The 13970-nt window shown below is 52.8% G+C and overlaps 1 protein-coding gene across 9 annotated transcripts in view; it reads left to right on the top strand.

The window, feature by feature from the left end:
* The window catches only part of DEPDC5 (DEP domain containing 5, GATOR1 subcomplex subunit), a 94840-nt gene extending 81494 nt beyond the window's left edge, over positions 1 to 13346 (top strand). For 3 of the 9 annotated variants that reach the window (XM_060311037.2, XM_060311036.2, XM_060311038.2), the window contains exons 39-43: positions 2799 to 2968; positions 6088 to 6259; positions 9036 to 9096; positions 11057 to 11139; positions 11286 to 13346. In XM_060311037.2, coding sequence (XP_060167020.1) covers positions 2799 to 2968; positions 6088 to 6259; positions 9036 to 9096; positions 11057 to 11139; positions 11286 to 11578 — 779 coding nt within the window. In that variant the 3' untranslated portion in view covers positions 11579 to 13346. The remainder of the gene's footprint in view (positions 1 to 2798; positions 2969 to 6087; positions 6260 to 9035; positions 9097 to 11056; positions 11140 to 11285) is intronic. The other 6 variants (XM_030860913.3, XM_030860906.3, XM_060311035.2 and 3 more) reach the window with 2 other exon arrangements.
* The last annotated feature ends 624 nt before the right edge of the window (positions 13347 to 13970 follow it).

Genomic DNA, 13970 nt, shown 5'->3' with positions numbered 1-13970 from the left:
GCCTGACGGTGGCACATGGTCCTGTCTGGTTTGGTCTGTGGTGGCTCCACTTCCCCACCCCTGTCATCTTGTGTCGCTGAGCCGTGAAGCTCAGGGGATCCGAGACCCCGGAAGAGGCAGCACTGCATCCCTTGAGCCAGTCCCACGCCTTTTACTTCTCAGCCTTCTCTTGCAGCCCACCGGATCTCAGGCTCAGAAGGGGCTGTAGGGCACCTCGGTCCAAACCCTGATGTTTGAATGTCTTCCACAGCAGCCCTGAGGAGTGGGGAGCCAGCCGCTCTTTGAAAACTCCCACCCACGTGGCACTCACTCCTGAGATTGCTCGTTCTGTCGGTGGGCAGAGCTGGTTGTTACCTTTACCTTCACTCCCCTCCCTGAGATGCTGTTCTTTCTCCTCCTGTGACACCGATCCCCTCCTCAGGTCTTTGACAACCCGTCTCTGTGACACGGGTGAAGGATGCTCAGCCTGGGTTTGTCCTTATTCACTGGCCTCGCTATATCTCCCTATCCCAAGGGGAACAAGCCGGTCCTCATGGAAGTCGAGAAGAGATGCAGAGAATTGGCCAGGGGCTGCACCTCAGCTGGACTCACACCATTGTCAGCATCCTCAGCCCGCAGCGTCTGCACTGTCACCTCCCCTACTGAGGAGTGAAGCCAGTGGTATCTTGAGCCCGTAACCACTAGGCTGAACAGTGCGCTTCCTCTGGCTTCCTCAGACCAGCCTGTTCTGAACTTGACGTGCCACATGGGAGAGGAGACATGTGCAAGGTCACTGCTGGCGTTTTCTGAGTGCCCTTTCTTTTGTGACCGGGGCTTTTCACCTACAGAGAACACACTGTCCAAGCCCAGAGAGCAAACTTCCTTCCTTGAGTTTGGGCTGTTCAGTAAAGGGTTCCTCTGGCGGTGTCAGGAGTCAGGAACACGAGGCAGAGACAGAAACTCGTTCTGATGAGACTTTTAGCACCAGAGCCACCTAGTTCTTTAGGCTTAAGCAGCGTCCATGGGAGTCTTAGGCAGACCTCTGATGGAGCAGTGGTGATAAGCCCGTGGCTTAAACTGGGAGGAAGGAATAACAGGAGGAGGAGGAAAGGAGGAGAGTCACAAGGGAGGGTGGCCAGAGGAGAAGGCAGGAGGGGAGTCCGAGAGCCCTTCTCATCCATGTTTCACTTGACCCTCCCCTCTTCTCTGCAGAGCAGCTGGACGGGCGCCCTCTCAGTTTGCAGACGAGGAGCCAAACCAGGAGGGGTGGAGCAATGTTCTCAGGGGCGCAGGGCTTGGACGGCAGGGCTTAGGTCTCCCCAGTCCAAGTCGACAGTGTCTCCCACTTTGCACGTTCTGGTTTTTTTTTTTTTTTGCACGTTCTGGTTTTGAGAGAATGACAAGCTGTGTACCTCGCAGCTGAGTGTTGGTCTGCCCAGGTCCCGTTCAGCGTCCGAGCGGCAGCTCCACTGCCCCCCCAGCACAAGTTCATTCAAATTGCTGACTTAAGAGCTGTTACTTGTGTGTGATAAAAGCCACTCGGGGCTTCTACCTGCAGAACCCAGAACTAAGCTGACTGCCGCAGAGAAATGTCACTGGATTCAAGGGGGCAGGGGAGAAAGAGGGTCCGATCGTAGTTTGCGGAAGCCCCATGTGTGGCAGTGCCCAGCCGGGTGGAGCAGAGCCCTGATCTTCTTACTTCTGAGCCCGCTTTGGGCCTTTAGTCTGGTCAGGAACTTGACAGTCTGACCCGTCTCTAAAACACCCCTGTCTTGGTCGAGAAGGATTTCTGAGCAGGAGCCCAGATTGGATGAGCCACTTTGGCACTGACCTGACATCCTTGGGCAGCACACGGTTGTTGGGACAGAGCGTTAGCCTTCATTAAGAGGTTTCATTTCTTGAGAAACAATTATAGAACTGTTGCCTTCCTGGGTTGAAACCAGAAAAGCAAGACCTTCTCCTCGCTGTGGTCCGGGTTGTGTGTCCCATCATGTCCCTTCGTGGTCACTGGAATTGGAAGATCTGGGGCTCAGCCTGGCTGAGGTTCTGACTCTGATCTTGGCCAAGACGTTTTTCCTCCATGGGTTGCTGTTTCCTCATCTGTAAATCAGGAATTGGATTAGATTAGGGGAAGCGAACTATGGTTTAACCAGCCACATCTGGCCTGTCACCTGTTTGTTCATTTGTTTGTTTTATAATAAACTTTATTTTTAGAGCACTTTCAGGTTCACAGCAAAACTGAGCAGAAAGTACAGTTTCCATATACTCCCTGCCCCGCCCCGCACAACCTGCACACATGCACAGCCTCCCCTGCTATCAGCGTCACCACTGGAGTGGGATATTTGTTACAATCGACAACCCTACACTGACACATCATTATCACCCAAAGCCCATGGTTTCCCTTAGGGTTCAGTCTTGGTGCTGTGCATTTTATGGGTTTTGACAAATGTATAATGACATGTATTCACCATTATTGTATCACACAGAGTAGCCTGACTGCCCTAAAAATCCATTTGTTTTTGTAAAGTTTTACTGGAACACAGCTGCGCCCACTCGTTTAGGTAATACCTGAGGCTGCTTTTGCACTGTAACGGCAGCATTGAATAGTTGAAACAGAGACCTTGTAGCCTGCAAAACCTAAAATATTTACTACGTGGACATTTATGGAAAGCATTTGCCGAGCCCTGGACTAGCTGATTTCCAGGAAGCATCTGGAATCTGCAGTTTCACATCTGGATGCTCAGTTGTTTTCTCTTCCTCCTCACCCCCTGCCTTCCTTTCCCTCCCCCCGGCCACCAACCTCCCCCCCTGCCATGTAGCTGCCACTGTCCCAGAGCAGAGGACCGTGACCCTGGACGTGGATGTGAACAACCGCACAGACCGACTGGAGTGGTGCAGCTGTTACTACCACGGCAACTTCTCACTGAACGCGGCCTTCGAGATCAAGCTGCACTGGATGGCGGTGACCGCCGCTGTGCTCTTTGAGATGGTGAGACCCCCTTATGTGCGGTCAGGCCTGGGCTCACCTGGCAGACGGGCGCGCAGGTGCTCGGTAGAGATTCACGTCACTCAAAAAATGGTTTTCACTTCAGGCTCCTATTACCTTCACGTGGACCGTTGGATTAGCCTCTTTCAAAAAATTAAGCATAGTGAAAAATTCAAACAGTCGAAAAGGGTGTGTAGATCAGGGTTTCTGACCCTTGGTGTGCTACTGACACGTAGGGCCGATGGTTCTGTCATGGGGGGGCCTGGCCTGTGCATTGTAGGATGTTGAACAACATCCCTGGCCTCTACCCACCAAATACCAGTAGCATACCCTCCTGTGACAACCAAAAATGTCTCCAGATATTGCTGATGTCCCCAGGGAGGGGAGGCATTGCCCCCAGCTGAGAATCACTGGTGCAGAGCAGAATGTAACCCTCTCTCCCACCCTCACCCTGTTCCCTGGGACTTCCATCTACTGCCCTGCCACTTTGCTGGTACTTGGAGAGAGATTCTGTGCATATAGAGGCCCTGTTACTTTTACTTTTTTTTTTTTTTTTTTAACAGACATAGTAGCTCAGAATATTTACTATTCATGTTGTGCTTTTCCTATCACCTATATATCTTCTGTATCAATATAAATAAGTCGGCTTCGCTGTAGTTGTTTTTTAATTTGTTTTGCCTCATTTGGGGGGAAAGTTTTTAAAATAACATTTGTTTCTTAAAAGTTAACATGTGCGTAGTAGGAAACTAAAAAACACAAGAAGTAAAAAATCAAAGTCATCCGTAATCACAAGTATTTTAGAGTCTGACACGTCCTTCTAGGTCCCGTTTATGTATCTATGCAACTAAGCATCCATTTTTATGTAATTAAGATTCTATAGTTATGTATCATGTGGTTTGTTTTTGTTGGGCTGCACCGTGTGGCATGCGAGATCTTACTTCTCCAACCAGGGATCGAACCAGCGCCCCCTGCAGTGGAAGCACAGACTCTTAACCACTGGACCACCAGGGAAGTCCCTGTATCATGTTTTTTTTATACATCATGAATATTTACCATTTCAAATTTCCAAAGCTACCTGAGTATTTTGGTAACCAAGAACACACTACATCAGCTCAATTTGGAAGACATTGCCTCATTATTTTTAAGGGCTGCAGAATACTCTGTTGCTTGTTTGTATCATAGTTTATCTACACAATCCTCTGTTCGTGAATATCACTGCTATTAACTGGTTCTCTACAGGGGTGGGGGAGGTGTGTGGTTGTGACCTGTTAGGAGCATTTGGCATATCTGGAGACATTTTTACTTGCCCCAAATGGTGGGGGTGCCCCTGGGGTCTAGCGGGTGGTGGGGAGACCAGGGATGTAGCCCATCATCCTGTAGCACAGAGCACAACACAGCCTCTACGGCAAAGAATCCCCCAGCCCCAGTGTCTCAAGTGCCAAAGCTGAGAAGCCCTGTTTCAGTTGGTCTCCTGACTGTTTCTGCTTCTCGTCCACCGTGGTCCAGCTGCCTCATCAGGTCACTCATTGCTCCTGGCCACCCCCCATCCCAGGCTGTGTGTCTAAAATAAATGCTCCTTAGCCGAGCTGTCAGTGTCTTCCAGGAGCCTTCGTGAGCCATCTTTATGGTCTCCTACCCTTTTTTATATGCTCTCTCCTTCAGCCCCAAAGAGTATTTCTCTGTGGCTTCAACTGAATCCCACGCCCCTCCAACACTGGTCCAAACATCTCATTGCACAGCTGAAAGCAGCTGGAAAGTTCAAAAAGAGTTTGGAAGAGCCTAGGAGATGACCAAAGGGAAAGGAGCACAGCGTCGGCTGGCAACGTACAGGTTTTTTTGTCCGGGGCTCAAAAGCCTAGTTTTATCCCTATAAGACGTGGAAGAGATTGGTCTACGTCTCTGTCTGCCCAACCCCTGTCTGCCTCCAAATGGCATTACTGTCTTTGAGGACCCCTCCCATGGAGACACTCCCATCCAGGGAACATTGTTAAGGTCCAAATCAAAAAAGACGCCCAGCTGCCCATTCCGCTCAGCTTGCAGGGGACACCAGCTCTTCCCCAGCGGGTCAGCGCTGGGATGACCACTCGCTCCAGCCAGAACTAACCCTCTGGCCCAGTGCGATAGCGTCCTCCTCAGAAGCCCCACCAGGTGACACTGTCTCAGAACCACACAGCCACAGTGTTCTCTCTCACTCACACACGCGCGCACACACACACACACACAGAGATACAGTTATAATTTGGCGGGAAGAAGAGTATTTATTTCCTCAGAGGAGTTTAGCATCTATCTTTTAAAAAGTACACTTTGCACATCAATTCATGTAAAACCCACTGAAAGCTGCTCATTTTTATCATGATTTTATTAAGTTTTTAAGAATCTCGAGTGTAGGTTAATTATTATTTTAAGGCCATGTCCACATTTGTTATAAACCACATTTTATTTAGATAAATATTACATAAGCCTTAGAAATTACTTGGTCAAACAGAGACCTTGGTGTTTTGGTCATGGTTAGGAGTGTTCCTGGGAGAAAAGCTAAGAGTGGGGAGGTTTGTCGTTAAGCCCCAGTAACTTTTATTCTCGGTCAGTCTTCAGACAGATGGCGTTTGGGAGCTTGCAGAGAGCAGCTCTCATTCTGCGAGGTCAGCGCTTGTCACTTTTGGCCAGAGGCCACCATGATCATCTTGCAGCCCGCGTCTTATCTCTCTCAGCCAGCCTGAGTGGATTGTTTTCCTATTTGATACTTTGGACTTAGTAAATTTTTGATAAAGGACAAAATTAGAAGGACTTAACCTATATCCTGTGACTTTCCTCCAACATCCTATGGAGCAAGAAGAGGCAGGACATAGCTCTCTCTAGCCTGTTCCTCCCGAAAGAGCCCCTGAAGTTGCAGAAACTCAGGCTGTGAGGAGCCATGCGCTTACCTCCCGGTCTTCCAAGGATTCACAGGAGGTTCAACTGTGTTTCCTCCTCCCAGGGCGGGTCTGGAGCCGGTGGACATTAATCAGTGAACCTGTGGATCAATACGCAGGCCATCACTCGGGTGGCTTCACTCCTCAGGAAGTTACTTCTCTTGTCAGAATGAACTTGGAGGTGACGCTGTGTGTTTCTGTGCTTCCCACCAGGTCCAAGGTTGGCATCGCAAGGCCACCTCCTGTGGCTTTTTGTTGGTGCCGGTTTTGGAGGGTCCCTTTGCGCTGCCCAGTTACCTGTACGGCGACCCGCTCCGGGCCCAGCTCTTCATCCCACTCAACATCAGCTGCCTGCTCAAGGAGGGCAGCGAGCACCTGTTTGACAGTAAGAGACACCCCTCTCCGGAGGGCCTGTTACCCACGTAGACCCTTCCCCCAGGGTCGCCTCTCGAGGCGCCTGGAGGCCAGCTTTTTTTTTTTTTTTTTTTTTCAATTTGGTAAAACGGAGGCCAGCTTTTCACGGGCCAGTGAAAAGAAGGAGCCTTGTAGTCAGGGGGCTAGAGGGTTTTGTTTGTTTGTTTTTTATAAATTTATTTATTTATTGGCCACGTTGGGTCTTCATTGCTGCGCGCGGGCTTTCTCCAGTTGTGGCGAGCGGGGGCTACTCTTCGTTGCAGTGTGCGGGCTTCTCATTGCGGTGGTCCCTCCTTGTTGCGGAGCACAGGCTCTAGGCACGCAGGCTGCAGTAGTTGTGTCACTCAGGCTCAGTAGTTGTTGCTCGTGGGCTCCAGAGTATGGGCTTAGTATTTGTGGCACACGGGCCTAGTTTCTCCATGGCATGTGGGATCCTCCTGGACCAGGGCTCGAACCCGTGTCCCATGCACTGGAAGGCAGATTCCCAACCACTGCGCCACCAGGGAAGTGCTGGGGCCAGAGTTTCAATCCTGATTCTTCACTTAGTGGCTGAGCAACCCTGGGCAAGTCACTTAATGTCTCTGAGCCTCAAATGCCTTATTCCTGAAATGGGGGTGACCAGAGCTGCCTCACTAGCTCAAGAAGACCCTCGTAAGGCCTGGAGGGGACGGTGGGTGGGAGAGGGCGCTGTGCTCTGTAAATCTCGAGCAGCACCAGGCTTCTCCCTACACCCTCCTCTCTCTGCTCCAGCCTTACTGGTTTGGGCGGCAGGAATCTGATCCTCACTGGAGGCTTGGATCTGCTGCTCCACGAATAAAGGCCAGAAATGGGAGGCATTGAAAGCAAAAACAGGACACAGTGTGCTGTTGTGCAAAGCTGAGATGCGTCAGCACCTGGAGGACGCGGGACCCCCTCAGAGTGCTTCCCCGGAATGGAGACCATGGGGCCAACCCCACCCGCTGCTCCACCCTCGTCTACCAGACTCTGAGGGCAGGTGTAGACAGATGGAGGGATGAGCTGACTTCACACAGCATGGACTTTTCATCACCAAGCACTCATTTCAGTGAGCATGTAATTAGCTCCTACAAAGCACCCCATGAGCTCATGGATGATCTTTTTATAACGAAAAGCTAGAGTTGCTGCTGGTGTGTCAGAGCCCTGTAGACTCTCAGGCGTAGAAATTATCAGTGTGGAGAAAAAAACTTTTGAGGTGAAGGAGATGCTTTTTCCTGAGTTCTTATGAGTCTGTGCTGTGTTTGGTGGCAGAGAAACGGCCCCCCCACCCCCGGGGTGCAAAGAGCTTTTGTTCCAAAGGCCCACCTGTACATTCTTTACATCTTGGAAGACATTTGTGTATAGACACAGTGTTTTAAGTGATAGTTGGGGTTCCAGGTGAGACCCCCGGCCCCTGGAGGCTGAAGATCCTGGGATCTTTAGGGTTTACAAAGCACCCCCCAACCCCCCCCCCCACACACATTCTCATTTACCCTCACGGTGTGACCGAGGGGGGACTGTTTTTTGCCGTCCTGAAATGGCAGGTGATTATGTCTGCATCTGATGACTTTAAGCCAGGCACCGCCTCCTACTGCTGTTTTTAACATGTTGAGGGGAAGGCGAGATCTCCCCCCATACCACCCAAAGACTCTTCTGGGGTTTTCCACCTTCGCTGTAACAGCGCAGGGGTGCTCGCAGGGCTGGCACTGGAGGACATTTCTGTGTGAACCGATGGTTTTCCCTGCCAGTCGTAACCCAGTCTTCAAGACCAGCATCCCCTGTTGGTTGCCATGGTTACAGCTGAACGAAAGGAGTCCTAGTTGAAAGGAATAAGGACTTGAATCTAAAAATCAATTTTCTTGCTTCTGTGCCACCTCTCTTCCTGTTATCTCCCGTTCTGATAACAGGGAATTCAAAATCTTAAAAATCTGACAAGAATACACTGTCTGTTTTTATCTGTTAAAGCCAAAGTCTTTTCTCTTTTCTGCTCTTTGGTTACCCAGAATCCTCAAATCTAACCTAGATATAAAATTCCAAATACAGAAAGAGCAACAAAGCCCCTGCAGGCACCCCTGGCCTCTGGGACGAGGTCTCATGTGGTTGCTGCCCCAGCCCTCCACACCTTGATCCCGAGAGCAGCCCCGGCCTGTTGCCTCTGCTGTGTGACAGCTGCCTCAGCCCTGCCACCTCCTCACCCTGCTCCTGTCCTCACACCAGCCAGGCTGGAGCACGAAGTGGGCGGTGGGGGTGGGCACTCACCTGCCCTGCCCCCTCCCCTCACCTCCCCTCCCCAGCTGATCACATTTCCAAAAATCATTTTATATTGATTTGCTTCAATTTCCCCACCCCTAAAATGGAAGATTGGGATTTTTTTTTTTCTCCTTAGAAGCAAATGACATTCATTTCAAGCTTATCTCTTGGTTGTATTTTAATATCCTGCTCCTTTCCGCTTTTGGCACAGACGGTCATTAGAATGAGTCTTATACCAAGTTCTAGTAGCTCACACGGGTCGCTGAGGACTCATATTCCTCTCCTTTCTAGACCCTGATGAAGCTTGAGGGCTGTCACTGTCTTTAGGATATCCCTCCTTGGGGTGGAGGCTGGTCTTTCTGAAAGCAGGTGGTGTGAAAAAGCAGAGCTCAGGCTCAAGGGGGGAGCATTGCCAAGAGTAGTGAAGGATACCCAAGGCTGGACCCAGGGAGATTTGCAAATCTTGGAATCACAACTCGGCATTTACTCTTTTTTCCTTTTAGGCTTTGAACCAGAAACATACTGGGACCGAATGCACCTTTTCCAGGAAGCCATTGCACACAGGTTTGTCCCTTAGCAAGAGGGAAGCATGGGGAGGCATCAGTGTTTGTCTCAAATAGCAGTTACCACAGCGAAGCCCAGTTCATTCCCTTTCTGGGGAGATGGACCCAGTCCACCAGTGACAGATTCACTGCTTATCTCCGACTAGTCCCTCTGCCTTGGTTTCAGAGATGAGCACCACCTGTCCGGTTCCTGGAGCTGTAGTTTTTCAGACTTGCTTCCCTCTTCTTCCAGTTTGTAGGAGAGCAGAGAGCTCTCTCCTCAGCCTCCTACAGGACCTGGAGCCAAACTCTCCAGGAGGTGAAAAACTGTAGAATCTGTCAGGAGCCTCTTGACACATGTTGAGAAGACAATGAATGGTTAAAAAGCAATAGATACGTTCAGTAGATATTTACTGGTACCTAATATGTATACCAGGGAGAGCCTTTCCTAGGCTTAGCTGTATCCCCCAGGCCGGTCCAGCTGGGTCTCTAGAACATCACTAACTCAGTGTCCGGTTGCTGCTTTGTGTTATTCATAGAAAATCAGAGCCTCCTGTGCCTGCTTCAGTGTCATATCATCTTGTTCAGGCGCCTTCAGCTGTCCCCGCCCCACCTGGCACACCCCCCTCCGTGCACAGCCCCCCACCAACCGCAGGATAAAGTCCGGACTCTTCAGCCTCCCCCACCCAAGCCGGCCCAGGCCTGCCTTAGACCTTACTCAGCCCTTTTCTTCAATGCTTGGTAAAGGCTGTGAAATGAATGCCAGGGCACCTGACTTCCTCCGTCCAGTAGGAGGGGGTGCGATTTGGGGCGGTCAATGAAGAGGTAGGTGGGAAAGGACTTTGATGTGGGAAGCGGACAGGCCTGGTTCACCTCGGCCTCCACCGGCATCTGGCTGAGGAACCGTGAGGTGCTTTGCCTTCGAGTTCTCCCCCTTCACCGGGTTTGTTGGGAGGGTTCCCTGACGTTCCCAGCACCTAGTAGGGCCCCAGGAGATGGTAGTTATTATGAGGAAGACGAGTTTGTCAGCAGGTCCTGCTGATCCACGCTGAGTAAATAGAGAGCCTTGATCGGAAAGTAGAGAGGAAGAAGGGCAGACTCCAGAGCCGTTCCTGCATGTGCTAGAACCAGCTGACAGTGATGAGCTGGCAGTGCCCATCAGCCGATCTGTTTATGCGTCTGACTTCACATGTTCTTCAGTAAATAATTATCAAGTGCCCGTGTAAAGCCAGCAGCTTCTGTAGAGGATGCAACACAGCACCTCCCTGGAGCTCAGTCCAGGAAGGGAGACAGGGTTTTCCCTGCTATAGTTCTGCCTCATCACAGGCTTCATTACATAAACCCCTCAGACTCAGGGCAGGGGCCATATCTGCCAATGCATCCTTTACAGCACTTAGCAGGTAAAGTGTAATACATGCACTTTGTGGAAATTAAAAAACCAGGAATAGAACAAGCCATGGATGCCTGTTTCCAGAACACAGTGAGGCAGGGCCCTAGCTTTCCTCGCCTTAAGGGAAGGACTCCAGTTATGATATTTCTCAATGCAAAACCTTTATTGAGAACTACTGTGTGCTTAGTGTGGGAGAACTGAGAGGAAGGGGAGAGGGGCCCGGCTCAGCAGAGTTAAGATAAGGGCCTTCCCCGGGGGAGCTGACAGTCTTGGGGGTGGGCGCAGGGGGGAGGGCTGATGCGATGGAGTGGGGGGTGGCTGGGTGGAGATGAAGGCTGGAGGAGGGAGAGCTGGGCAGGTGAGAGGCTCTCAGCACCAGAGAGGAAAGGGGGCCGGGATGGTGGGAAGTGGTGAGGACAGTGAGGAGCAGCCTGAATGTTCCACCTGAAAGAGACTTTCCAGATCCCATGGCCGTCGGAGAGTCGTGTTAGCCACACTCTCGCTCCCCCCAGCACGCCCCCCCGCCCCCCCCCCGCCATGTCCCTGTAGCCCAGGGGGCCCTCATCGGCCTGTCTCCCTGTCCTTCCCTTAGGTTTGGGTTTGTTCAAGATAAATATTCTGCCTCTGCTTTCAACTTCCCTGCTGAGACCAAGCCTCAGTACATCCACGTCACAGGTGAGGCGCTCCAGGCGCAGTGTGGACGGGGCGGGGTCTGGGGCGGCCGAGGTAGGACCGGGAGCCCCAGAGTGGGGGCGGGGGGCTGGCCCGGGCACCCTCCCTCCCTCCTTCCCGGAGCTGTGACCTGGCCCCTGTCCCCACAGGCACGGTGTTCCTGCAGCTGCCCTACTCCAAGCGCAAGTTCTCGGGGCAGCCACGGCGGCGCCGCAACTCCACCAGCTCCGCCAGCCAGAGCCTGTTCTGCGAGGAGAGGGTGGGCTACAGCTGGGCCTACAACACCATGCTGACCAAGACCTGGCGCTCCAGCGCCACCGGCGACGAGAGGTTTGCTGACCGGCTGCTGAAGGACTTCACGGACTTCTGCGTCAACCGTGACAACCGGCTGGTGACCTTCTGGACGAGCTGCCTGGAGAAGATGCACGCCAGCGCCCCGTGATGGGCGGGGGGCGAGGGGCCGGGGGATACTGTCCTGCTGCTGATGGTACTCGGTGGGGTCAGGCAGGCTGGGGTGGTGGGGGCTGTGGGTGCTGCTTGGCCCCCGCCAGCCTCTATCCGCTCCAGGAGAAAGACTGCGGAAGCCTCCGGCACCCGGGAGCAGGTGGGAGGGCGCCCCCGTGCACGTCCTCAGCAACAGAGTGGCTCCCGTGAGCGTCCTTTCCTCCACCGCCCGCAGGTACTTCTCGCCCAGGAGGAGTGTGCACAGGATGTAAGATAACTTTGTGAAATAATGTACCATAGGCTCACACCAACTGTATATACCTGTACAGAGCAGTAACAGGAATAAACTGGCCCGTGTGGCATCTCTGTCCCCAGCCTGGTACCGGGCAGCAGCAATCCTGTCTTCGGCTGGGCAGTCGTGCCCTGCCGCTGGGGCCCTGGAGGCCGATGAGGCGGCCACAGACGCTGGGGAGGACTCCAGAATTCACTTGGGGGTCTGGCTGTGAGCTTACTGAAAGGTTTCTCTTCACGGGCCCTCGGGCAGGAGAAGAGAGTTCCGGGCAGGCCTCATGAGCAGACAGGACGAGGTGCTGGGATCCCACGGGCCTGGTTGTGGGAGGCGAGTCTTGCTAAGTAGGTGAGCCTGGCATGACGCACAAATGTGGCATTCCGAAAAAAATCCAAGGAAGCCTCTGTTGACTCTGGCTGAGGTTAGGACCCACTGCTCCGTGGGATAAGACTCCGCATGGTCCTCAACCGCAGCCCCGCCCTCACTGGCCAGGGGGTAGAGGGTGGGGGACCTGACAGCTCCCACCACTTCCCCTCCCGCCACTTCCCCTCCACCCCGAGTTAATCACAAGCCCTATTGATCTACCACCTCAATGGCCTGCAAGTCCGTACCCCTCTCCCAGGAGCCCTGCAGCCGCTCTCAGCCTGGCCCTCACCTCTTCCTCCTCCTGCATGGCTAGGAGCACCTCCCACCTGGTCTCTGCTTTCCCTCCAGGCCCTTCTCCACTCGGCAGTCACCACTCTGATTGTTCCTCCCACCTATTTAGACCTCTTTGGTGACTTGAACTTCAAAGCTCTTAGACATAGCTGCACAATCTGGTCCCAGGCTTCCTCTCCAGCCACCAGGAACGTCAGAAACTCTTTATGGGCTCAGACCCTTGGCACACGCTGTTTCATCTGCCTGGAACACTCCTCACTCATCCTGGCCGTCATCCATCCGCCCTCAGCTCAAAGGTCCCTTCTCCAGAGAAGCTCCGTGGGACCCCGTCATGTCTTCCCACGGCATCTTGCCCTCCTCCCACCACACGCGGCACGTGGCAGGGGGCTTGACTATTTTGTTCATCCTTTTTTCCTAAATGTTTGGCCTAATGGAAGATGCTGGAGAAGTGGTTGTTGGCCCAGCGCATGGGGTGAATGAATGAGCTCTGGGCTCGAGGGCCAGGCACTGGGTGTCCCATCTGAATTTCTCCCTCACTCCCTGGGCTTCCAGCTTATTTAATGGAGCCTGTTTTCTCCTCTGCAAATGCAGGTGTTGATGCTGCCTGTAGAGATTTTGAAAGAATAGGTCTGTTAACATATGTGAGACCGCACTTGCTGATTCCTGGCATGTAGCAGGTCCTCCATAAAAACCCATTTTCTTTTCCTTTTTCGCCTTCCCTTCCCTCTGCTGAATCTTTGCTCCTTTCTAAGCATCAGTGTCCTTCACTTATAAAATGGGAGGGTGTCTCCCAGGGTGGTTGGAGGATCTAAAGACAGATGTATATGAAAGAGCTGACTTACCAGCAGGCAGTACACAAATGCAGGCTGCCCACCCTCATGTCCCCAGGCCGGGAGTCTTCATGTGCTTCCGAGCCAGCTTCCTGAGTCATTGTGTGGACACGGCAGCCGCTGGCCCATTCAGATCAGGTCACCCACCGCCATACCTGTGATCCTTGGTGTCCTGCGTGTAAGGCCAGCAATCGCCCCTGCTTTCTGCCCTCTTCCCTCTTCCAAAGATGACCCGGGAGAAGGCTCAGAGAATGATTTGGTGGGAGAAGGGGCAGCTGACAAGTTAGAATCCCGAGTCACCCATCCTTGGGAGCTGGGCGTGAAACACGTGCCCTCGAACTGCTCCCCCCGCATCCCTCCTCCCGCTGCTCCACACCTCCTTCCACCCACTTGTCCAAGACCGAACCTGGGAGTCAAACTCAGTCCTCCTCCATCAGACTCCCACCTGTCCCTCAGGCCCGCCCACCACCTCCCTCCCTCCCTGCTGCCCAGGTGCGGAGCCCGGCCTTTGGGGAGGGCAAGGTTTGATTAGACTCGGAGGACAGGTGCGGATCGCAAGGCCACCACCGGGTGTAAGGATGTGATAGCCATTAGTTGGTGGAAAGAGAAGAGCA

Source organism: Globicephala melas, chromosome 13, assembly GCF_963455315.2.
Source record: "Globicephala melas chromosome 13, mGloMel1.2, whole genome shotgun sequence".
In the NCBI taxonomy this organism is placed as follows: domain Eukaryota; kingdom Metazoa; phylum Chordata; class Mammalia; order Artiodactyla; family Delphinidae; genus Globicephala; species Globicephala melas.
Note: the sequence above shows the minus strand (reverse complement) of the source record. Positions and strands in the feature narration are given on the sequence as shown.